The sequence below is a fragment of the Scaptodrosophila lebanonensis genome, unplaced genomic scaffold, assembly GCF_003285725.1.
Source record: "Scaptodrosophila lebanonensis strain 11010-0011.00,11010-0021.00 unplaced genomic scaffold, SlebRS2 tig00000163-arrow-arrow-pilon, whole genome shotgun sequence".
NCBI lineage: Eukaryota > Metazoa > Arthropoda > Insecta > Diptera > Drosophilidae > Scaptodrosophila > Scaptodrosophila lebanonensis.
This window is the reverse complement of record NW_022060598.1, coordinates 573,515-597,632: the sequence shown is the minus strand read 5'-3', so window position 1 is coordinate 597,632 and position 24,118 is coordinate 573,515. Positions and strand designations below refer to the sequence as shown.

General features: G+C 37.0%; 1 protein-coding gene across 4 annotated transcripts in view; it reads left to right on the top strand.

Moving 5' to 3' along the window:
• The window catches only part of LOC115629758 (amyloid-beta-like protein), a 104,281-nt gene extending 91,429 nt beyond the window's left edge, over positions 1-12,852 (top strand). Inside the window, exons 4-12 of one of the 4 annotated variants that reach the window (XM_030526303.1) lie at positions 3,706-3,844; positions 3,945-4,166; positions 4,230-4,894; positions 4,973-5,125; positions 7,947-8,096; positions 8,237-8,955; positions 10,880-11,027; positions 11,097-11,276; positions 11,342-12,852. In XM_030526303.1, the coding sequence (XP_030382163.1) occupies positions 3,706-3,844; positions 3,945-4,166; positions 4,230-4,894; positions 4,973-5,125; positions 7,947-8,096; positions 8,237-8,955; positions 10,880-11,027; positions 11,097-11,276; positions 11,342-11,449 (2,484 nt within the window). In that variant the 3' untranslated portion in view covers positions 11,450-12,852. Of the gene's footprint in view, positions 1-3,705; positions 3,845-3,944; positions 4,167-4,229; positions 4,907-4,972; positions 5,126-7,946; positions 8,097-8,236; positions 8,956-10,879; positions 11,028-11,096; positions 11,277-11,341 lie in introns of all 4 variants that reach the window. The other 3 variants (XM_030526304.1, XM_030526305.1, XM_030526302.1) reach the window with 3 other exon arrangements.
• Positions 12,853-24,118: the final 11,266 nt, after the last annotated feature.

Genomic DNA, 24,118 nt, shown 5'->3' with positions numbered 1-24,118 from the left:
GAGCTAGGCAGCTTAAATTTGAGTTAAAGTTTCCTTTCCAATTACCGATGAACACTGAGTTCCAATTTGGCTCCAAGTTGGGAAAAGGGGCTTTGTATGAAACAACTGAATTTTTAACCAATTACTTGTAATATACTTGTATAATTTTTTTATATTTCTTTAGTTCTGGAATAGAAAAGTAATATCATATTAAAACATACAATAACTTGAGCCGTTACTGTCATTTGTTCAGCTTCTTAACTCGAACGTTTTTGCGCATTAACGCATGATCGTTTATATAATATATGTGTTATTTAATCCCAGACAAGACGAAATAAAATAGTTGGTAGCTTTTTAATTAAATTTTCCTGCTGCTCTCACCTTTAACTTGCAATTTTTTAACTGGCATGGCTGTGTATTTATTTTAAGTTCAACTTTTCGCAAATGTGTCACACCTGCCAACACTTAACCACCAACTACGGCTTTGGCTTGAACACCAACTCCAACACCAACACCAACAACAACGAAGCACAACTCAACTCAATTGAAGTCAACTGGACTGAATTTAACCCCCAGTAGCTGACCACAGTGCCATTATGGGTTTATATACTGTGGAGAGTGACAGCATGAGGCCTTGCTTCGTTGACTAAGGCCGGAAGGGTGGGGGCTGGCGGCTGGCGGCTGGGGGTTGGGCGATCGTGGGGGCTTTTTGTTTCTTGTTGGTTTTGGGGGCTTTGGGGTTTTGGTTTTCAGTTTGACTTGACATGCATCAGCATCATTATTTTGTGCTTTTAATGTTTTATTTAGACTTGCTGCCAACAGCTATACACACACACACGCACACACACACATGGACTGGACTGCGTTGTGGGGGCTCTGCTGTCTGGCCTGACTGACTCAGTGGCTGCTTGGCTGCTTGGCTGACTGAATAAATGAATGACTGCCTGACTGCCTGACTGGCTACGTGACGTTTTCACTCGTTTTGTGTGCGAACTGCGCCATTTTCAACGAACCACTCAAACAACATTTAAAAAGGCCTCATTTTGTTGTTGCTCTGCTGTTGTTGGTCTTGTTGGTGTTCTACTCAGCACATAATTGTTTGAAACAAATGTAGTGCACACACATAGATGTACTCGTACGTACATATACATACATGTATATTATATATAGCACGTGCATACATATGTGTGGGATATTTTATTAGGCCATTCATGGAGTCAGTCATTTAGTCAGTCAATCAAACTTGACAGGCAATTAAAGTTTCACTGACCGTTGCAGCAAGGCAGCAAACAAAGAACCGAAAACCCCATCAAATGGTTACCCAAATAAATAAACCACAACCGAATGCTAAACACATACATATGTACCCGGCAGTACTGGGATATGAACTGTTTCACTGTTTCACCATTAAAGGGCGTTTTGAAATTATTTTACATAACAAATGTGGCAGAAAAGTGGGTTTTTAGAAGATCAATTAATAAATTATTTAAAGCTTGATTTTCGAATGTTTCCAATAAATAATTCAATGTTGTTATATTTGGATTTAAGTCTGGAGCACGGGCCGGTCAGTGCACAGGTTGGAGAGGGACGTGAAGAAAATAGCCTTTTGTAAACGTCTTCTTCAATACTTTCAGAAGATCCTCTATATAATATAATCTTTTAATACAAAAATTGTAGTTGATATTACCTATATGAATGGCTTTTTCCCACATAATGCTGTCGCCCTTTCATGGAGCTAACCAATGCTTTTAAAAAGAATACCTTAAGCAGAGCTCATTCCAAACTTAGCTGGCATTTGATGGCTTTAAGACCAAAGACTCGATAAAATAGCGCAGAATTCGAACGCCTCTATATCTTTGGTTATCCTTAAATTGTCTTTAATTAATTCGTTTTTTAATCACTAACTCACGCTTTAATTGTTGGCTTCTTAGAAAATTCGGAATACGCCAAGACAGAATATAATTCGTTATTATTTATTTATGTATTATATTTCTGTGTGAACTGTCGACATTAAGAAATATAACTGTTATAAGAAAACCTTATAAGCTTGGAATCTAATCACGTTTTTCAACTGAACTTCACTTTCAATTGAAAAGATTTAGTGGAAGACACGCGCTTCTCTCAACACAAGAAATAAATAAACATATTTATGTTTTGTTTTGGCTAATTCTGAATTATTGACTAGCAAAGGATCGCTCTAGCTAGACTGCAGTACTGCAGGGTACAAATGGGCATACATGTTTGCTATTCGAACTCTTTTATTTGTTGTTTGTGTCGACTTTTGGGCAACAAATTCGTGCTCAGCACATTTTCATGGCTTGTCGATGAACGATGATGATGACATTTCAGTTTCAAGCCTTCACAATCCAACAATGCGGATGTGTGTGGTTATGTGTGTGTGTGTGCGTGTGGTTCAGACACATGTACATATAAATCGAGTCAAGGCGTTAGTAATCGAAGCTCTTCGAATAGTCGTTGTTGTTGTTCTTCTTCTTCTCCTTCTTGTTCTTCTTCACCTTCTGCCTTCGCCTCTCTCATTTACATCGAGTGTTTTCCAGAAATGTCACACACACACACACGCACGCAAACGCACGCAAACGCACGCAAACACACACACACGACACCCGCACTTGAAAAAATGAGCGTACGCCTAAAAGCATGCAACAAAACGCATGCCAACACTTCTGGGCTACACTTGAAGTTCTTTATGCTTATAATATATTCGTATATGGCACTTATACGGATATATATGTATTTGCGAGTATGTGTGGGTGGTTCGCTATAAAAATAGCACAATTATTATACACAATGAGAGGTACCTTTGTGCTGTATGTGTGTGTGCGTGTGTGTGTGCGTGTGTGTGGGCTTAAGAGTACGTGCTTGTATCGCTGCATGGCCAATCGAAGTTTATGTTTTCCAATAGGTTGTTGGCAAGCAGCTATTTAATTTGGGTTAACACGCCCAGTTGCGTAAAGGAGGGCAGTAAATGGAATGAAAATAATGCAGCAGTTTACAGTTTTGTGAGAGCTAAGAGGGGTGAGAGCGACTGAGTGTAAAGCTGAGAATATTTCCAAAATATTTGCTGTCAAATAATACAAATGAATTGTACTTTGATAGCCATAAATATACGAGTAAGGAATGCGAACACAAATCTCATACCTGTACGCAAACGTTGCTCTGCAAATGCAGCCTATTTGAAGAGCCCTTTAAATTAGGTCTTATTTTTCATTTTGTTTTCTTTTTTCCCATTCTATTTTAAGCGTCCTATGCTGTTGTGGTTGAAAGTTTACTTAAGAAATGCCAAGCAGGGAAAAGTATAAGTATATAAAACACAATTACAGAAAACCATAAAGCAGAACACTTTTAAATAATTGTGTGTGCGCGAGCTGTTAAGACCAATTGTGTGCTACTTTAATAACTGAACAATTCATTGTTAATGCTTTTCGTAGCATACCATGCTTTATCAGGCTGTTTGTTCACCTCTTTCTATCAAGCTTAAGAACAGTGAAAACTCTCTTAATGGAAACCTCTCTTAGGGGTCACTTTTTCTAGAAAATTCGTTTGCTCTACTAAGTATTTAAGTATCCTCTTAGGTGAACACTACCCTTGGGTGGGCAAAATTTGGCTGACGTTGAGTGTCCGGCCAAGAGGGCGGAATGGCTTGTAAATGGCACTGTTTCATTGAACAGTTTTATACAACTTCCCTTTACCTTCTTCTCATTGCAGGCTTATCCTAATCGAGATATCACCAATATTGTGGAGTCATCGCACTATCAGAAAATTGGTGGCTGGTGCCGTCAGGGCGCCTTGAACGCGGCCAAGTGTAAGGGAGCCCATCGCTGGATCAAACCATTCCGTTGTCTAGGTAAGTACTGATCAGAATTCTGAGTCGAACAGTTTCTACAATGCTGTGGATCGCATGCCACATTTTCCATCGACATCGCCAATGCCACGTTTGGCTTCAGAAGGACCATTCCAATCGGATGCACTGCTGGTGCCCGAGGGCTGTCTCTTCGATCATATACACAACGCTTCGCGCTGCTGGCCCTTCGTGCGATGGAATCAGACAGGAGCGGCCGCCTGCCAGGAGCGTGGCATGCAGATGCGCAGCTTTGCGATGCTACTGCCCTGCGGCATTTCCCTCTTCTCGGGCGTCGAGTTCGTCTGCTGCCCCAAGCACTTCAAGAGTAAGTAGTTGGCTAATAGCCTTTTACAATTTTCTGGCTAACTAGCTCACTTGATTTGCACAGCCGATGAGATTCGCGTGAAGAAGACCGATTTACCCGTAATGCCTCCAGCACAAATCTCCAGCACCAACGACGAACTGAACGCCAATGATGATGAGGACAACAACGACTCGAATTACTCGAAGGATGGCAACGACGACGAGCTGGACGACGAAGATGATCTGATGGGGGATGACGAGGAGGATGAAATGGTGGCTGATGAGGCAGCGGCGGCGGGCACTGGCGTTGGTGCCGATGCAAATAGCGGGGCGTTGGATGACATCAATGCGGAGTACGATAGCGGCGAGGATAGCGACAATTATGAGGATGATGGCGCTGGTGCTGAGAGTGATATGGGCGGTGCCGATAGCTGGGATCAGAATGGCAGTTCGAGTGGCGTGAAGCCGCCTGTGTTGAAGACCACCTCCTCATCGCCAGCCACAGTTGTGGCCTCCGCCTCGGCCACAGATGCGGACAAGTCCAAGACCATGGATGCAGATGCTGCCATCAAGCTCGATGCTAATGTCGTCACCGGCACACCACAGCTTTCGGCTGCTGCTGCTGCCGCCGCTGCGGCTGCAGCTGCTTCAGTCGGTGGTGCTGGCGGTGCTCCTCCGTCAACGGCCCAGCCCACATCCGATCCATACTTCACGCACTTCGACCCCCACTACGAGCATCAGAGCTACAAAGTAAGTCAGAAAGTAAGTGTTAACCTTGACGGCGCAGGTTTATTTATCCAAGAAAAACAAAACGTATTCTAAACAAAGGAAGCCCAACAGCGCCTTGAGGAATCACATCGCGAGAAGGTCACCCGAGTGATGAAGGACTGGTCTGACCTAGAGGAGAAGTACCAGGATATGCGACTGGCCGACCCCAAAGCAGCCCAGAGCTTCAAACAGCGCATGACGGCACGCTTCCAGGTTTGTGGTCTTCGCCCTCAGGCGGCTGGCACCATTCGAAAAAAAAACCAAAAAAAAAAAAGTCCAGTAGTTAGCTACTTGTATTGTGCCTCCTCTATTTCTTACATCTCTATCTCTATGAATAGTCAATGTTTATATATATATATATATACATACATAACTATATTAAAATATATATATATAGATGTGTGTGCGTGTGCGTCTGCTTGACTTTCCTGTGTGCGTCTGCCTCTGTCTGCAGGGTTCGATAATCGCACGATCACAACATGTGCTGCTATCGACCCTCAAGTAGTCGTAGTCTGCCTTACTACTTTGTAGTCATTATCGTTATCGCTATCGCTATCGTTATCATTTTCATTTTCATTTCATTGTCATGTTTGTACATACATATTGTATTTATAATTTTCATGCTTTCTCTATGTTGTATGTTTGTGTCTGTACGTCTCTCACACTCACTCACTCTCTCTCTCTGTCTGTCTCTCACGTTCTCACTCTTTATCGCTTTGTAGCTGTTGTTTATTATCCTTTGCTTCCCCCTACTGACCCGTTTCCAACCTCAGAACTTTCTTTGTTGTGTATCCATGTATGGCAAATGGGAGCGAAAGAGGCATCAGATTATAACAATATCAATAACAAAAAAATACAAAAACAACCATTATACTTACATTCAAATACATTAACCAAGTACCGCTAACAACAACAGCAACAGTAAAAACAATCAAAAAAATTAGCGATTACTCGTATAGTACAAAGTGCTTTGTAGTTGAACTGATTGGCTTTAATGTATAACCCTTAGTTGACGCATTCTTATTTCTATCTAACCAATTAGTGCTAACTAAAAATTTCAAACAAGCAACAAATACTGACACCTCCGGACCGAACAACTCATGTTATCGGACGAGTAACGAGTGACAGCGAACGAGTACTGAGTTAATAAGAGTTTTTCTTAAAATTCGAATCCTTACCAACACTGAGCAAGCAAACTTACCCTGAAAGATAACAAGTAGAGATAGAACTGAATCAGGACTATATACGAATAGGAACAAGCACCTTGAATAATCGTCGTCATCGATTTGTTCTAGTGATGGGTGCAGATAGTGATAGTAATAGAATTTATAGTTTAGTAAAAAAAAGAAGAGTGGAAACATACGAAAAATCCATACAGATCTATAACAATCAGGAAATGTACAATTTAAGATGGAAAGAAGGAAAGCAATGACAAAAATAGCGAGTGACAACCAATGATTAACGAGTTACCAAAGAGCCAATGGTTCTACACTTACCAAAGAGCCTTAGCCTGATAAATAGCGAGTAGAGACAGAAGCCAATCAGGAAGTAGAAGGAAAGCTATGACAAAAATAGCGAGTGACAAATTATTAGATTAGATAGATTTTATATGTGTAAAGCTTACCAACACTTAGCAAGCAAACTAAAACAAGAAACTGAAAACAAGAAATGTATAAATTAAGATTGATAGCAGGACCAATGACGAGTAACGAGTCATTTAGAATGATTTTGAATTTATTTTCTTTCAACCAAACTGAACCTTTCAGTTAGGACGTAGAAATTCAAATAAGAAGCATTAATTGTTCTTCGAACAGGTCCCGATTATAACTCACTGCAGGTTTATTTAATCAAGTAATCAATCTAATCAATAGATTAGGGACGTAAAATCTAGATAAATTTTAATCGAATCACGAAATTCCAGCTTTAAGAGGAGTCGAAGAAAAGTGCGTTACTAAAATAGCTCTTGGATGTATAAAAGCTGATTAAACTGATTAAATGTTAAACGCTTAACCACAACTTAGAACCAAGAGTAACGAATTACGAGTACAGAGACAATGTATAATACCCATGCTGACTTGCTGCTGCCTAACTGCTATTATTGATTATGAAAGTGCCTTAAAATTGCATTTTATAGAGTATTGTGTAAAAAGCATAAGCTAGCAAAATACTTGTAGTGTATGCAAATGCTATTTATATATATGCCTATATGCTGCTAAATTTTACGCCCAACTAAGCCGTTGACGGCTCAAGAAAGACTAACGATTATTGGAATCCCTGTGCAAATACTTAAGAATTCATACTTGTGGATTAAAAAAAAAGAGAAAATGAGAAAATAAATGATTTAGCTCTATGGCTTATGTGGGTTTTAGGAAACTGTAAGACTTATTTACATATTTGGTAAACCTTAAAAAAGAAGAAAAGATATCGCATAATGGGAGTTTAAAGAAACCCGTCTTACAGAGTTCATTACATATTTTGTAAATTAAAAAAAAAATATATATATATATAAAATAAATGATATAGCTCTATGGCTTATGGGAGTTTTAGGAAACTTTGTACGTGTATTTGGCAAATATTTGGCATTCATTTGAGTCAGTCGGCCGGCCATCACCTCTATCTGTATCTGTATATCTTTCAACTGCCCATATTCATATACATACGTATAGTTGTCATAACACTCGTTAATTGCACCAGACTGTGCCCAGTTCAGCAGCACTCTCCTTGTCCAGCCACGATTCACAGCAGCCATAGCACCGCCAAAACCACCTAACCAACTAAACCAAACCAAACCAAACCAAACCATACTTAACTCAACTAACCGAACTAACCAACCAAACAACTAACCAAACAACCACAAACTGTACATTTGGTCACAAAATTAGACAATTAGCGAAAAAAAAAGCGAAATGCAATCGAAATTGAAAATAAAAACGAAACAAAACAAAAACAAACGAATTTGAGAAGCGAATTCCTCATGCTGATAATCTTTCTCTCTTGGTGTGCAATACGTCTTTATATGGGAATGTAATTTTAGACTTCTGTTCAGGCACTCGAGGAAGAAGGCAACGCCGAGAAGCATCAGCTGGCGGCCATGCACCAGCAGCGAGTCCTTGCCCATATCAATCAGCGGAAGCGGGAGGCCATGACCTGTTACACACAGGCCCTCACAGAGCAGCCCCCGAATGTGAGTATTCAGATCGGCTAATGGCTGGCGACTAATTGAGTTTATTTCTCCCTCTCTCTCACACACACACACACACACACACACACACACACACACACACACACACACACGCACACACACACATCCTCGTCGTCGTCCAGGCCCATCATGTTGAGAAGTGTTTGCAAAAGTTGTTGCGCGCCCTGCATAAGGATCGTGCGCATGCCTTGGCCCACTACCGCCATCTGCTGAACTCGGGCGGACCCGGCGGTCTGGAGGCAGCCGCCTCGGAGCGACCCCGCACTCTGGAACGCCTCATCGACATCGATCGTGCCGTCAACCAGTCCATGACTATGCTGAAGCGCTATCCGGAGCTGTCTGCCAAGATTGCACAACTCATGAATGATTATATTTTGGCTTTGCGCAGCAAGGACGACATACCCGGCTCCTCGCTGGGCATGAGCGAGGACGCTGAGGCTGGCATACTCGACAAGTATCGCATCGAGATTGAGCGCAAGGTGGCGGAGAAGGAGCGACTCCGGCTCGCCGAGAAGCAACGCAAGGAACAGCGCGCCGCCGAACGTGAGAAGCTGCGTGAGGAGAAGCTGCGCATGGAGGCTAAGAAGGTCGACGATATGCTCAAGTCGCAGCAGGCCGAGCAACAGCAACAGCAGCAGCAGCAAGTCCAGCAACAGCAACAACAACAGCAGCAGCAGCAGCAACAACAACAGCAGCAACAACAACAACAGCTGGACAAGAGCGGCAACAGCAAGGAGATCAGCGTAGATGGTGGTCTGGTAACTGCGGCCAATTTCAATCTCGATACGACAAAGAGCGAGAAGGAGTTGGCCGATGCTGAGTATGCCGAGGCCACAGTCAGGTGAGAAAAGCCTCAAACTATTTTCCAATTTTCACGCAAAACGAAAGCTACGCAAATCATTTGAACATCAACTCATTTCTTGCAACTGCAAATGATTTCTAACTTAAGAATTGCTGGTATTTTTAATTGAAATTCAACAACTACATAGTTGTGCAAATTATTTGCCTGCCTGACCACAGCTACAGACTTTTGCAAACATTTTGGCATCATTTTTCCCTTAGCCTTGAAGCAGTTCAGTGATCTACTTACTATATTTAAGAAATTGTCACACGACTTTCAGCTAATGGCTTAACATATACTTGAGAGAGAGCAATGTAGGTTGAATGCAGAGTAAGAAATTTAATTGCAACTCATACAACACTCTGCAATAAATTCCAACAGCTACATCGAAGCTATCCATTTGTGGGGGCTTTCTTTAAATAATAAAATTTTTTATTTCATATTGCATTTTTCCCCTTTCATTTTCATCCCTTTTTAAAACGACTTTAAAAAAGGAGCAGGTTCTCAATTCCACTGTATTTTTTTTTATTAAATCGGCACTTATATACAAGTAACACCCTTTTTAATTTCGCACTCTTGTAATTTCTACTGTGTAGAAATATCATTCGCTTTTTCATTGTAACTTTAAAAAAATGTTTTCTTTACAATCTTCTTTATCGTCTTCAAAATAATGTGCTTTAAATGCAATGCCAGCTTATGCTTTGCAGGCCTTAAAATCATCTTCTAAAATGTCCTTCGTAGTTCTTCTTCTCCAGCCTCTTGAGATGAGTAGTTTTACGCAAACTAGACACAAAACACTTAAATAACATTCCTTGTTAGCAGTTAGGTCTGGCGGAAGGAATTCATTATGCACAACACCATGATATTCAAAGAATATATCTTTCATATCTGAACATATCTTTGACGATGTTCGCTCGATGGATCGTACAAGTATATAGTTATTGTGGATTTTATCTTGCCAGTGTAATCAGGAAGCTTTGTTTCTTCGACTTCAAAGCGACTCTGTTTTTCCAAATAATTTAGTATTTTTGAAACTAAACAAACCACAAGAGTCCTCTTAAAATGGTGATGACATTGTTTTCAATCCACTTTTTTTGGAGCACCAGTTCTTTGATTTACCCAACATTTTGTACATCAGTTGATGGTCTTGGTCGTCTTGGATGTAGCTGTAGATGCTCTTCAACGCTTTCTGGACCCTCTTTGAAAAGTTTATACCAATCATAAGCTGGTGTTTGCCTCTTTATCGAAAAACTTCAAGCCCACAATGAAGAAAATTGAGTGAACAAGGAAAGTGCTGCTAGCTTAAAAATAAAAATATTTGTTCCTATGGATCACCCGCACGATTTCATGATCATATTGTTAGTGTACATATAAACTATAAAAAGCTTTTTTTTTCAAAAATGTTTGTGAATTATTATAATAGTGTAGTGTTGATTGTAAAATGTGTGAAGCCTACAAGTAAAGCTGTCTTTATTCTCTACCAAATCAAAAATTTGATAGCTTACAAAAAAGATTTAAACATATGTCTTAAAATATTCTTCATCTGTCAGCTAAGATCACACACTCATACACGAATGCGAAAAAGTTGGATGTTTTCGATATTTTGTGAAGCCCTCCCCCCACTGAGTGCTTTCATATGAATTGTGTGTAAGGATTTTATCCTGTGTGATAGCCAGTATAAAAAAATCAAATACCTTACGAAATAAATTCAAATTGGTATTAAAAAGCGAACATGCGAAAATGTGGAAAATAAAGTAAAGAAAAGAAAAGGATCGCTACTTGTTTATAATATTGTTCCATTAATAGATACTTGAGAACCAGTATATATTACGGAATTGTTTACACAAATTTCTTGCTTGCTAAAAAGCTAACAAAACATTCTCTTTCTTTCAACGCTCTTCATTTTGCACGCTCCACACTGCAGCAGCACCAAGGTGCAGACCGTGCTGCCGACGGTTGATGACGATGCCGTACAGCGTGCGGTCGAGGATGTGGCCGCTGCCGTGGCCCATCAGGAGGCCGAGCCGCAGGTTCAGCACTTCATGACACACGATTTGGGTCATCGCGAATCGGTATTTCAGTTGCGGCGCCAACTCACGCCGCACCTGCCTAAAGTCTATCCTATCTCGTTCTCATTGCAGAGCTTCTCGCTACGTCGCGACTTTGCGCATGCGCACGCGACCAAGGAGGGACGGAACGTCTACTTTACGCTCTCATTTGCTGGCATCGCCCTAATGGCGGCCATCTTTGTGGGCGTGGCCGTCGCCAAGTGGCGAACATCACGCTCGCCACACGCGCAGGGCTTCATTGAGGTGGATCAGGTAAGTGGGGTCGTCTAAAAAATCAATTGCAATTGCTCTCACTCTCCACATTTCTTCCCCACCAGAATGTGACCACACACCATCCCATCGTGCAGGAGGAGAAGATTGTGCCGAATATGCAAATCAATGGCTACGAGAATCCAACCTACAAATACTTTGAAGTGAAAGAGTAAATGGAGCACTTCTACAATATATATGTATAACAATAATAACACAACAACAACAACAAATACATGCACCTAAAAGCAACAGCAAGATGACGAACAACAAGAAGAAGAATAATAACAGCAGCAGCAACAACAACAACAACAAACAGAAGAGCATGATGGCACATCAAGAAGAAAGACGTAAATTAAACATAAAGAACACTTTTTTTTGTCGTCAAAAAAGGAGCACAGTTCCGAAGAAAATAAGCATCTACTCGTATATATATATTAAAGAAAATGCAAATGAAAATGAAAAACGAGACAAACATGAAATAAAAACAGAAACGTCAAAGAACATATATAAAACAAGCAATTACATTAAGGTATTTACATGTTTCAAAAAAAAAAAAAAACCAAAACAAAACCAAAGCAACAAAACAGCAAACATCTCTAACTCTTTAGCTCACTAGCTCTCTTTCTCTCGCTCGCTATCGCTCTATCTCTTTCTCTCTCAACTAAAGAGAAACGCTTCAAAAGACAAAACAAAAACAAACGAGCAGTTGCAAAGGTCGCAGAAAACATTCTTTTTTTTTTTGTCACACACACACAATCACACACACATAGAAGCTTAGTGAAAAATGAATGCAAAATAAACTAGATGTCAGAGAATGGTGCAGAGAGTTAAGAAGAAAGAAAGAAAGAAAATATATATATAACAAGCATTTTTATTCTTTCATACATACTCGTACTTACATAATACATACCCGTACATGCATAATACATATGTTGTTTTTGTTTAGCAAGTATTAAGGAAACGAATAAGTCAAGCAAGCTAAATGATAATTAAAGCAAAGAGAGCAGAAGCTACAATGGTAAATGCAAATTAATGTGTAATGATGTTTAAACAAAACAAAACCAAAAACTTATCGTGTAAGCCAAAAATAAGAAATTGCAAAACAAACAAAGAAAGAAAGAAAGCGCAAATACATAAGAAAAAAGGCAGAAGGCAGAAGGAACAAAACAAAATGCTTTGAGTATAATAGCAAAAAGGCTAAAAGAAAAGAGAAAGATATTCCTAGTAAATAAATTGTCGAAACTCACACTCACACACATATTCATACACTACCTATACTTTGAATGGCGGCGCTTGAATGACGCGCAAAAAGTGTAGCACGCTTTTCAGCGTTTTCCAAACGACCGCTACACACATACACACACACACACACACACAGCTTAGGATGGAAGCTAGCAAAATGAAAAATACGTAAGCAAAGCAGCTAACACAAACACACACTCACACATACATACATGTGAACCTAAGAGCTACCTACGCGTACTAATCTCTATATATGAACATATATATACATACATGCATATATACAGCTCTATATATATATGGCGAAAAAATAACAAAAAATCTATATATGTATACAATATATTTAAAGCAAAAAAAAAACGCAAAAGCAAATGTCCATAAATGTATTTATGTATCTATACACACGCCCAAAAAAATTAAGCAAAAGTAACAAAGAGATACTTGTACTTATATGCTAAAGCAACCGAAACAAAAGAAACAAACAAACAAACAGACAGACAGACAGACACATCTGAAGCCAGCTAGTGATGAAGATCAGTTCGTCGCTGCGTCGTGTTGCGAATGCGCCTCAGTGCTTCGGCAATTCTTTAAGCTCTTCGACACAACAACAGCAACAACAATAACAGAATAGGCACAAAAAACACTCACACTCACACACACACACATTGAAACGTGTATGCCATATCAGAAATCTGCTCTACAATTAGACAACTTATAGAATTAGACAAAAATATCAGTTGAATGACAAAAGGTGATGCTCGCGCCATCTAGCGTTCAATTGCACACTCCACTCATCACGGCCCGTCCATTGAAGTGGGGGCACTTCGATTAATGCTGGCACTGCGTTGCATAACAGTCTGGCTGCGTGCCTGCCTGCCTGAAGGAAAGGCCAACTAGTAGACTAACCAACTAACCAACCGACTAACTGATTAAGCGACGCCACAGATAAACCAATAGATATTGCCAGTTTAATTTCAAGCTCAATTGCTTGGCAAATATTTGACAGGCGTTTGTCATTCAGCTCTTACCTTCGATTCGACATACACACACACACACGAACACACACACAAAATATACACCCAAGCATACAATTTATATAAATGTAATTTGTAGTACGTTTTTTGCTATAAAACAAAAGAAAATTTGTAACTTTATTTGTATACCTACCTATATGAAAAGTTAAAAAGAAAACACACACCCACATACATACACACACATTTAAATATATGCATACATATATGAGTGTATACTGAATAGCAAGATAATGCAAATCGAAAATCAGATAAAATGGCACTTGATGTTGATATTCAAGTTAAAGTTTTCTTAGGTTTACTCTCCAACTCAATCTTTTTTTTTCCTCTCACTTGTAAAGCGACAATTTAAGAAGAAAGGAATGAAAGAAAATAATTAAAATTAGATAATATTTGTTTCGTTTGTATGCGTTCCGTTGCATTTCTCAGGCCTCTACCACCCCCAGATATTGCTGTGACACCTTATATATATATATACACACACATATATATATATATATATACTATACATACAAGAAAAAGACATACATATGTAACCTACAGATATGCAAAAGAAAAAGTTGTAATGCTTGCATGCAAACGGCATAGCTTTGCTTTAGGCTCTAAGCTTTGGAAAAGCTAAGCAAAAGGACATTTCCGCTATATATACGATATGCTATATATATATATGTAGTATATATATATACATACTATTTGTACACACAGGCCCCCTCAAAGCATTGCCAGAGACTTGCAGACAATAAGTTGCTAAGTTTCTGAGCATCAGCTGCTAGCATATGGCATACAAAATGTGGTCGCAGCAAATGCTTTTACACACACCACACTCACACACACACACACATATATAGACAGTTACAGTTTACAGATATAAAGAAGTATATAGAAGCGGACAGGCTGCGCATATTTACATAAAAAGTATTACAAAGCAAGCAACACAAAAAGTTATGGATATCTATTTCGAAGGCAACCACAGACAACCACAAACAACCACAGACAACCAACACAGACGACACGAAACAACAACAACAACAAACACAAATGAATAACAAAAACAAATCTAACTAGTCAAAGCTTGAATATTTTTTAATTTATTAATTAATATAAAAGAAACATATAAATATAAAGCAAAACAAACAAAAAACAAATAAAAAACCAACAACAACCAAAACAAAAAACACAATTGATATTTACACTTAGTGAACAAACAAAAAAGAGTAAAGTATAAAAACAACAAAAACAAAAAAAAAAACAAAAAACAAAAAAATGCAAATGTGTAAGAAATAAACCCCGTCCTGCGTAAATAAAATTAAAGAAGAGTAAATAAAAACATCAAAAAGAAGAGAAATTTACACACAAATCTAAAAATAAAAAAGAAAAAACAATGAAAAAAAAACAAAAAAGAGAACAACTCGCATGTGTTTTTGTCGTAGTCTCATCATTAAAGAAAACAAAAACAAAAAACAAATGAATGTGTAATGCAAATTTTTTTCGCAATTATGATTTACACCTAAGTTGGAATTTAATATAAGAACGTATAAAATTTAAATATTAAATGTACTCAAGACAATTGTAATTGCAACAATAATTGTACGCTATATATAAATATATATATATTATTAAAATGAACATGAACATGCAAGATTAAAAATTCGAAATGCAAAATACACATAATACGGAATGAATTGTGCAATTTTTGTGGCCATTGTTGATTCGCAGCGATAAGTCGATAAATATATATAATCGGGGCGAGCGAACAAAATTTCAAATGGCGATTTGTGGCATAAAGAAAGAGGTTCTGCATCTGAATCTAAATCTGAATATGAATATAAGAAGTAAAAATAAAACAAAGAAGCTAAAGCGAATGGCAAACAACTTGTAAAATGTTTCACAACAACAAATGGTAAACAAAAAAATGACAAACAAAACCCAAAACAAACATAAAGCGTAAGAGAGAACGGTAAACAAACACAAGAAAAACAACAACAACAACAATTTTCAATGTATAATCATATTATTTCATTTTGAATTTTTGTGTTCTTTTCGAAATATTTTGCATAAATAAAATAAAATAAAACAGAAAAACAAATTCAAAATCCGTGTTCTTTATGACAACTTCCAACGTGCGGATTACGCTTACAAAAAAGGACACTTGAAGAAATGCAAAGCGAAGGACATATCTACAAGCTCAAGGGATCGGGCTCTGCAGTGCGGCCGTCGCATAGCATCGTAGTATGTAAGCTTAGGTTAAGTAGAAGTACAGTTTTATATTTTAGTTAGGTTTGGCAGATGAAAAGAAAGTCTGCTACTGCAGGCACCTTTTAACTACATATATGCCGATTAATCTGACCTTTATAACCTTTAGGAATTTTTTTTTAAATTTATTTTATTATTATTGTTTTTAAAGGAAGCCAAGGCGAAGAAGGGTGCCATGTTCTGGAAAAGTATTGTGCAATGGGTTCAGTAAATTGATTCCAATCGCCGCCTTAATTTTTCTGACACAAAAGCCAAATGATAACCAGCATTTCAAAAGGACGTTGAATGTTATTTAAATGCTGTTGTCCCCAAAAAAGAGACTATTTCGTGGTAATTTCTCTTTAGAACGATATATCCGAACTTATTTATTTTATTTTAATTCAACAAAATGGGCTGATGATACATATTACAATATTTATATAACAGACAAGATGAAATATAATATTACAATATTTTTTCAACATAAGAACTAAGAAAGCCTACAAAAAGGGGGCCTCCAAAACTTAGTGGGCTCAAGTTCAGCATGTTTAAGAAAAGTTATTAAAGCCATTAATGATTAATAATTACTTGCCAATTACAATTTCAACATAGGAACTAAGAAAGCCAACAAAAAGAGGTCTTCCAAAACTTAGTGGACTCAGGTTCAGGATGTTTTCCAAAAGTGATGAAAGCCATTAATGCTTAATAATTAATTACCAATATATTTATGCCAACTCAATGAAATTGGATTGAATTATCACTTTTGAAGAAATATGTCCATTGAATCATTGAAAAAAGCAAAAAAAAAAATTCTTCATCTTCTTTCTTATATAAAACCAACTAAAAGCTTAATTTAAAATGTAAAATTTTAATTAAGAATTTGACAATATGATTAAAAGAAAAATAGTCGATTCCCAATCATTTTTATTACCTTTAAGTATTTCGGAAATACAAAGAGAATTGCAAGAGAATTGTGATTTTCTGTAGATACAATCTCTTAGTCATCTAATTTTGATTTTCGTGTAGAGTTAATAATTTTCCCAGTTGTGAAATTGAAGGGCATTTTATAAGCAATTTTAAAAGGAAACATTTTTTTAATAATAAAAAGAATGCAAATTTTCAAATGTATGTTTGAAAATAAGTTTATAAAATTTTCCTACATTTTTGATCAAATTTTTTAATAAAAACTTGCATATATATAAAAGTATATAAATACATTTTGAAAATGCAAATAATAAGCACCTGACAACAAAAAAGGTAAGTTTAAGCAAATCAGTTTAGCAAATAGCGGAAAATATTGAAGTCCCTAATTCTTTAAATTTTGTAAAACTGTAAATTTAGCAAAAAGGGAAGAAACAAAGACCAACTATTCACTAAATAATGTTATTTGCCGACTCTTCTATTTTCGTTGCGATACGAGTATGTGCGCTGACTCCGCCCCATTCTGATATAAATATTTAGTATTAATGGCATATTACCGATTTCACATGTTGGTTGACTATTTGGTATGTGGCATATGTGTGTGTATGTGTGTGTGTGTTTCAACCTGGAGTGGGTGTACAAGCCTTTACAATAAATCACTTGAAAAAGTATACGTGAAATCAATGTAAAGCACTTCAGTCTATCAAGTGTCCAAAGCATGAAAATTGACGTTTATGTTGATATATGAATCAGGCGAGTGGGTCACACACAGAGACATACTGAGGGACAGACAAAAGATCGATCCAGCTAGTGAGCTGAATTGCGATCAATCCTGACCAATATGGAGCACACAGTTGGTAAATAAATACACATACATACAAGTACAAACAAACCATATTAGTTGACGTTACAAACTTTCCAAAGTGCATTTCGTGTTCCAAGTGGCAACTGTCGTCGACAAGACAAATGACAAATAACACACACAACACATATATGGATACATACGTATATACAGAGTACTATATACAGCTGCATGCATATCGAGACAATGTTCCTCTGTACTACTATTAGATAGCGCTGGTTGTGACAACAACTATGACAACAGCAGCAACTTCAAAATGCACTTGAGTTTCTGTTAAATTATTTAGAATTGTTTACGCGATCGCCAGCTTTTCAGCTGCATGGCTGATGTAAAAGCACCCCCCCCCCCCCCACCCCTTCCCTCGTCGCCTGCTTTTCCTGATAGCAGAAAATCAATGCCAAATGCCATTTGGTTGGCCAATAGCCCATGGCCCATGGGCAATGGATCAAGTGCCGGCCATAAGCCAGCTAAGCTCTCCAGCACTCCACCCAGTCTGATAACTTTTCAGTTATGTGTGCCGCCAACAGCAGGAAACTGCAGATACTCGTACTATTTAATGTTTGCTGATTTCAAAGCTATGGTCAGATGTGCAACAAATTCGCAATATAGTTTGTAGAATCTTGCAAACATTCCAAAGGGCGGTTTAAGAAGTACTCAACCGAACAAGAAAAAGACAAAATATGGGGGGAAACGTTGAAGACGTTGAACAAACTCGCTGTGATAGTTTTTGAAATTTTACAAACATTCCAAAATATATCTTTATTTATTGAATTTTATTTATTTATTTAATTAATATAAATGCCTATAGATGGAACTGTCTTTGTCTCCCTTCAGAGAAAGAAAACTAAAGCTATGGTCAGATGTGTAACAAATTCGCAATATAGTTTGTAAAATCTTGCAAACATTCCAAAGGGCGGTTTAAGAAGTACTCAACCGAACAAGAAAAAGACAAAATATGGGGGGAAACGTTAAAGACGTTGAACAAACTCGCCGTGATAGTTTTTGAAATTTTACAAACATTCCAAAATATATCTTTATTTATTTAATTTTATTTATTTATTTAATTAATATAAATGCCTATAGATGGAACTGTTTTTGTCTTCTTTAGAGCCAATTCGTCGCTTCAGAGAAAGAAAGCTAAAGCTATGATCAGATGTGCAACAAATTCGCGCTGTAATTTGGAAAATTTAAAAAAAAATCCAAATCGTGATTCCAGCAGTATTCAATAAAATATGGGGAAGCTTATACTTGTATTTATTTATTTGTTCGTCAGATGTTGAAAAAACTCGCACTAATAGTTTGGAAAATTTTACAGGAATTCTAAAGGAGGCTTCAAGAAGCACTCAACGTATCAACGAAGAAATAAAACATATCTTTATCAGTTAATTATTTTTCCTTCTGGAAAAAAATCAATAAAAATATTGACTGAGGTGAGATATTTCAGTTCAGTTTAAGTTTAAGTTTGGTACTTTTCAAGATATTTTTTTGAGACAACATTCGCATTGTACACTCATAAAAAAACATATGTAAATTAAAATATTTACATATAAATTTAAGTTCTTTAATCGTTAGATTTTTCACCACAGTGGGCTTAATATTAATATATTATATTTAAATTGAGACGATATTTAGTCACAGTGGTCATGTGGACGCCAAATGTTTCTATTTTATAATTATAAAATAGTTTAAACACTTTCTTGTGTTCTCTACTGTATTAAGTTTTTTTAATTATGCTATTTTGTAATGTTAATTACATACTCATATATTTATGTATAAGGAACATTTTCATCAGAAAGTAATTTTTTAAATTCTTTTATATTTTATTCTAGTAAATATTTATCTCTATTTTACATTTTTTTAAATTCGATTTTACTATTAAAAATATTAAATATTAATATATTTCTACTTTAAATTTAACTCAACTACCAAATACTTCAAACTGAAGTTGAGAAAAAGTTTAAAATTAAATATGTTTTAAAATTAAATTGAGCATGACACACTTTAAAGAGAAAGATGTATTCTTTGTTTTCAATATTATTCACTTTTAAATCAGTAATTAAAAATGTTTCTAGTTAAATTTGCGTTGTTCCTATTTGATTTAAATGCAAAATATTAGAACATAGAATTGTTCACATCGAAAAACGAGATAATCAACAAAACATTTTAAGAATGTTATAAGTATGTCCTGGGTTTCAATTTTATTCCAAAAGATTGACTGCAAAAAAGTTTGTATGCAAATTATTTGCATGTCAGACCAATATCTGTAAATAACAACATTCGAATATCGGTCAGCATTGCACAATAGATTGACAAGATTAGACAGTGTCTGTCAATGTTTTGAAACAACATTTTGATAGGCGGCTACCCCACAATGCCCCTCCCAGAACAGAACAGAAACAAAACAAAACGCTCTCCAATTCCAATTTCCATTAACTATGTATTTATTTATTAGCCAGCCATAAATCATAGCCAACCAGCCGCGTGCCGAGCTGAACATACCCAGCAGCGGCTAAATGGAGGCCAGAATGGGCGAGCTATAGAAGGATATCAGAGATATAGCCCTAGCCTGAGCCCTAGACGTACGAATCGGTAGATATACTTGTAGATATAGTTGTAGTAGCGGCAGCCATAGGTGCGCTACAAAACAATCAGATAAGCTCATAAACAAAGAGCCACTGATGGGGGCTCAGTGCGCGATAGGGACGGCTAGCTGTGATAGCTGGTCTGCCTTCTGGGGGCCGACCATTTCTAGCACCGCTCTCTCACTCTCCCTCTCTCTCTCTCTCTCTCTGTGAACAGATCTGATAACAACTTCAGATAGTGTTGTTGCAACGCCAACGCAGTCTTAACAGCGCTACCGGCGCTCGGCTCTCGGACCTCCACCATCGGTCTCTTTGTAGGGCACTGAGCAGGGATCGCCAAATAGAATGTTCAAATTAGTTATGCATGGAGATATATCATACTTAGAAGCATATAAGCACTATTAGTACGACCGCTTATGTATAATATTTTCATATGTTCCGATGCAGATTTCAGGTACAATTATTCGTTTCAACTTGTATCAATATATTGAAAAAACTTTATGGTATAGAAACAAGAGAGAACGCTACAGTCGAGCAAGCCCGACAGTGTAATACCCTGTACCCAGGTAAACTTCCGTCACTGAGTTATATGCGCCCATAGCAGCAGCAAAAAGAGGAAGAAGAAGAGCGAAAAAAAAATACATAGAAGAATCTGGATGCCAACTTTGGTTATTCTAGCTTATATAGTTTCTGAGATCCTCGCGTTCATCCAGACGGGCGGACAGACGGACGGACATGTCTAGATCGATTTCTCTTGTCATGCTGATCAAGAATATATATACTTTATGGGGTCGGAGATGCTTCCTTCTGCATGTTACATACTTTGCACAAACCTAATATACCCTTTTTACCCTACGGGTACAGGGTATAAAAGAGGACCCAAAAAATATGACATCATGTTTCAAATACTACTCGTACTATGATTACAATAAATCAACTCAATAGTTCCAACAACTGGAACGGTGAAGTCTTGCCGTGACCTTCAAATACCCTACACCCAGGAGTACGCTGATTTTCATTTCTAGAGAGTCGACATAGATTTTGAATATAAAAACAAGAGAGAATGCTACAGTCGAGCAAGACCGACAATGAAATACCCTGCACCCATACAAAATTCAGAAGCAAAGAGAAGAAGAAGAAGAGCGAACTTGATGCTACAGTTTATCGTTGTAGTACTGGTGTAAAATTGTTTCGCAAATAACTTTTCTTAGAATTGACCCAATTGGATGAGATTTTTAACAAAATGTAATAGAAATATTACATATATATAACGTGTGAACCTTTTAAAATGTGGACAGTATTGATAAAAAACATTTAGCGGGGAGAGGGAAGGGAAATTAAAAAAAACAAAAAAAAAACTCGTTTAGCTTAGGGACTAGGAGCGTCTATATATCAACTGTTTCTGAAATCCAGATGTCCATCCAGACGGACAGCCAAACGGACAGACGGATAGATTTCTCTCTTCATGCTGGTTATGAATATATATACTTTATGGGGTCGGAAATTATTCTATCTATCCATATGAACTTTGCACAAACTTAATACCCCTTTTTACCCTACGGATACAGGGAATATGTATAGTAAAAGGAAACAAATCCAGAAATTAAACTAAATTATTTCAGAGCATTCACTAAAGAAGAATTGAAAAATGTACTGAAATTGAGAAATAATGGGTTATCTATTAATTAGCACTGTTCTTAATTGCTTTAAAATCTAAAATTTTTGCTCTGCGTGTATTAACAAAATTTGTGTTTGAGGGGCTTCTATATTACGGCTTTTATGCTAAGCTATAAGATTATGTATTCTATACTTTATTTCAACATTTTGATAGGAGTATTTAGGGCAATATTTCAATTATACAAATCGTACTATTTTTTGATCTACTTGCCAGCTTGTAATATTTATGACATTGTATGTATATACTCGCTAGTATCACCTCTGCATGAACCCATTTCGGAAGCAAACAGTATTTATTTGGATCCAGCATGGGGCTAATCATAATCGCTGATCGAACACGGGACAAATTTCAATATGTACGAGTATGAAGGTAGCAAGTCAAATAAACAAGACCCCCGAACACATAACCATAACCATACTCGTACTAGCACCCGGACCCATACCCGTAGGTCTCCGCAAAACCCCACCCCCCAGTTCGATGTCGTATGTAGGTTGTACAGCGTTTACATTATCACGGCATTCATATCACAATTGATATCACAACGAGTTGTACAAATAAAGCAGTGGCAGTGGCAGCTAAGAGCGTTTCGAGCACGCACCTCGATAGCCCGTGCACTGTTCTCCACGGGAGTTTTATGGCACAACTCCCGATTTCGATTTCCATCCCGATACTGTTTGTCAATAAAAAGAAAGAAAAAAAACACACGCATACGCGCCACATAATCGCCGCAATAATCATCATCATAATAATAATATTGTGGGGCATTATTATTTTACAAAGTCACTGGACTGCGTTGAATCGAATCCAATCGAATCGAATTGAATTGAATTGACAGAAGCAGAAATCGAAGCAGAAGTTGAAGTAGAAGCCGAAAGCCATATACTCGTCCGTACAATCAGTTGGGCCGATAATCAAATGGCCGTTCATATTGATGTTCTTTATTTGAATGGTTTAAGCGAACACGGACTTGGATTTTCGCACAGTGTTCACAGATATATTGGTAAGAGGGAGAACGTTTTAAGGGTGAACATTTAGAATATTAACCTTTTTCCTTTTAGGCAACAATAATAATATTATGTTTTCTGCTTTTAAATAAAATATCTAAGCAATTTAAAAGTATTAGTATCCAAATTAATATTTCGCTTAAAACTTGAAACACGAAATCCTGTCTTTAACTTGCAGCGATGGCATATCTTGTAGTGCTTATTTATAATATAATGCTTATTTATCTGTGATTGTTAATCCTTTTCGTCAGAGCTATTAGTGGCGCAATTAAATATTTATAGCAATACAAAAAAATGATACATAGCTTCAAAATGTATTTATACAAATATAATCATAATTTCTCTACTTACCAACAAAGCAAGGCCCAAAATCGATCAGCTTAAGCGAAACAAAAAACGATTGCTAGAGTCCACTCCTACAAATAACGGAAATAATTCAAAAATATATATTTTAAAAATTATTCTAAAAAAAATCAATTAATTTAATAAATTAACTGGATGTTAACAATTCCAAGAACTATGGGAGTTACAAAAGAACACTAATAGCAGGGAAGTGCGGAGTGCATCAGAAAAAATAAACAAACTTGACCTGCCTAGGGTTTAGTTGAACCTGGATACCAAGTTTGATAATTCTAGCCCTTGTACTTTCTGAGATCCTTTCGTTCATACAGACGGGCAGTAGGACATGAGTACATAGACTCGCCTTGACATACTTGTACTGATATAGAATATATATGCACGCCTCCTTTTGTGTGTTACATACATTCGCACAAAACTGGTATACCCTTTTTCCCTTTGGGTATAAATATTTATGTTCACTGATTTCAAAATTAAAAACTCATTTTACATTTTATGTACGCTTCAAAACTATTGATTCTATCAATATCGGCCTGATCGCTGTGTTTCTTGTTACTCTTATCTCTATACGAAATTATTAAGAACATTACATTCTATTCAGTTCAATCAATTTTGGATTTTGATACCTCAGTACTATATATCTTCTTCTTATTTCCTGTTACCAAAGATGCGGAATTAAGGGTTAAGGAACGTTTAAACCACTTGGAAATTATTTTTGGAAATGATGACCCAAAATAAAAGTGTAATAAAAGTTGAAAAATATTGCAAACAAACCGTGGAAAAACCACTTATAATACGACAACTTTTGCTTTATGAAGGTAACTCAAGCAAATCTAGTATTAACGAGTTTTGTCTATGCCTCATGTTATTCCAAAGCTTCATTTATCGTCTCAATATACCTTATAAATTTTATTAATTTTTTTTCTTAGTTGC